This window comes from Rhagoletis zephyria, unplaced genomic scaffold, assembly GCF_001687245.7.
Source record: "Rhagoletis zephyria isolate East Lansing unplaced genomic scaffold, Rhagoletis_zephyria_1.1 Rzeph_scaffold_79523, whole genome shotgun sequence".
Lineage (NCBI taxonomy): Eukaryota > Metazoa > Arthropoda > Insecta > Diptera > Tephritidae > Rhagoletis > Rhagoletis zephyria.
In genome coordinates this window covers 1-1,116 of record NW_016236571.1, presented here as the reverse complement: position 1 = coordinate 1,116, position 1,116 = coordinate 1, and the positions used below count along the sequence as shown (strand labels likewise).

At 37.2% G+C, this 1,116-nt stretch overlaps 1 protein-coding gene across 1 annotated transcript; it reads right to left on the bottom strand.

Annotated features, from left to right (window-relative positions):
- Positions 1-409: 409 nt before the first annotated feature.
- LOC108357539 (stomatin-like protein 3) lies at positions 410-1,077 on the bottom strand. The gene is made up of 2 exons (XM_017608613.1): positions 756-1,077; positions 410-692 (listed from the first exon to the last, which is right to left on the bottom strand). Exons 1-2 carry the CDS (start codon positions 805-807, stop codon positions 538-540), a joined length of 207 nt encoding a protein of 68 aa, XP_017464102.1. The 5' UTR covers positions 808-1,077; the 3' UTR covers positions 410-537.
- Between the last annotated feature and the right edge of the window lie 39 nt (positions 1,078-1,116).

The window sequence follows — 1,116 nt, the reverse complement described above, 5'->3', positions numbered from 1 at the left end:
CCTGCAGATTAATGACATAAATTTGTGTGAATATAGATAAGTACATACGTATGTACTTGTACTTAAATCAGTCGCGACAAAAACGAATCCCGCGGAAGGAGGTTTTTCGTTCTACAGATCTTATATCAGTAATGTGCGAAGAGAGTTTTTACTCGACTCTCGTCTATGTAAAATACCAACCGCATGAAAATTGTACATATAGCTTATATAAAAGCTTTGGAGCTCGCATCTCCGAAGCGCTGGGGTAGCACCGGCCTGCCACGGGCAAAGCTCTTTCAAAAGCTTTTACTCTGTGCGCGTCCTATAAAATCTACAGAGAGATTTGAAGAGTTCCGCCCGCTGTTTTGAGCATCACTGGTATACATTTAGTATAGGAAGCTTGAAAGATCTTTGCCCGTGGGTAAGCTGATGCCCTCCACCGCTCTGAAGTGTCTAACTGTGTTTTACATGGACACGCACAGAGTAAAATCTCTCTCTGATCGTCATAACTGCCTCAAATAAACTAAGCCAATTATGCTTTTCATCGCTACTCAAAGCTCACCTTAAACGCCCCAATCGGAATACAACTGCGCGTTTGAATTCCATCATCACAGCCAAACAGACAAGTAATGAAAGTGGAAAGAATGCCAAAAATATTAGAAATGAGCACACAAATGCAATTTGTTCGAGCAGAGTTTTTTCCTGATTTTCCGCTATTAAAAATTTCATTTAGTATTTTGATTAATGCGTGTATTACACACAAAATTAATGTTTACTTGTTTTTACGGGGCGGCCGCCATATTGATATGATCCAAGCGGTGAGTTCATTACTAAGAATTTTTTAAGCGATTCGAAATAATTGTATGCAATAAATTCACTTTTTAAATTTATATGTCAAAGAAAAATGTATAAATTTAATTGTAAACTCGTATGTAAAAAGTGTTAGTGAAAACAAACGAACTGGGTTTATGCCATGATTCAATAATTATTGAATCATGTATGGGGTATATGTATGTACATTAGACCGAATCACAAAAACAGTTCAATTTGTTCAAGCGGTTTTGAACACACTGTGAGGATGTTTCATGAGTGTAAACATTTTTTTGGCACCCTGTGAAAACAGCTGAATCAGATTTT

What these genes read in the sequence shown, in the direction of transcription:
- LOC108357539 (XM_017608613.1), bottom strand. Translation starts at nt 807, where the DNA reads ATGAACTCACCGCTTGGATCATATCAATATGGCGGCCGCCCCGTAAAA. An exon ending in CGGCCGCCCCGTAAAAACAA is followed by an intron (nt 693 to 755) that starts GTAAACATTAAT and finishes AATTTTTAATAG; the next exon opens with CGGAAAATCAGGAAAAAACT.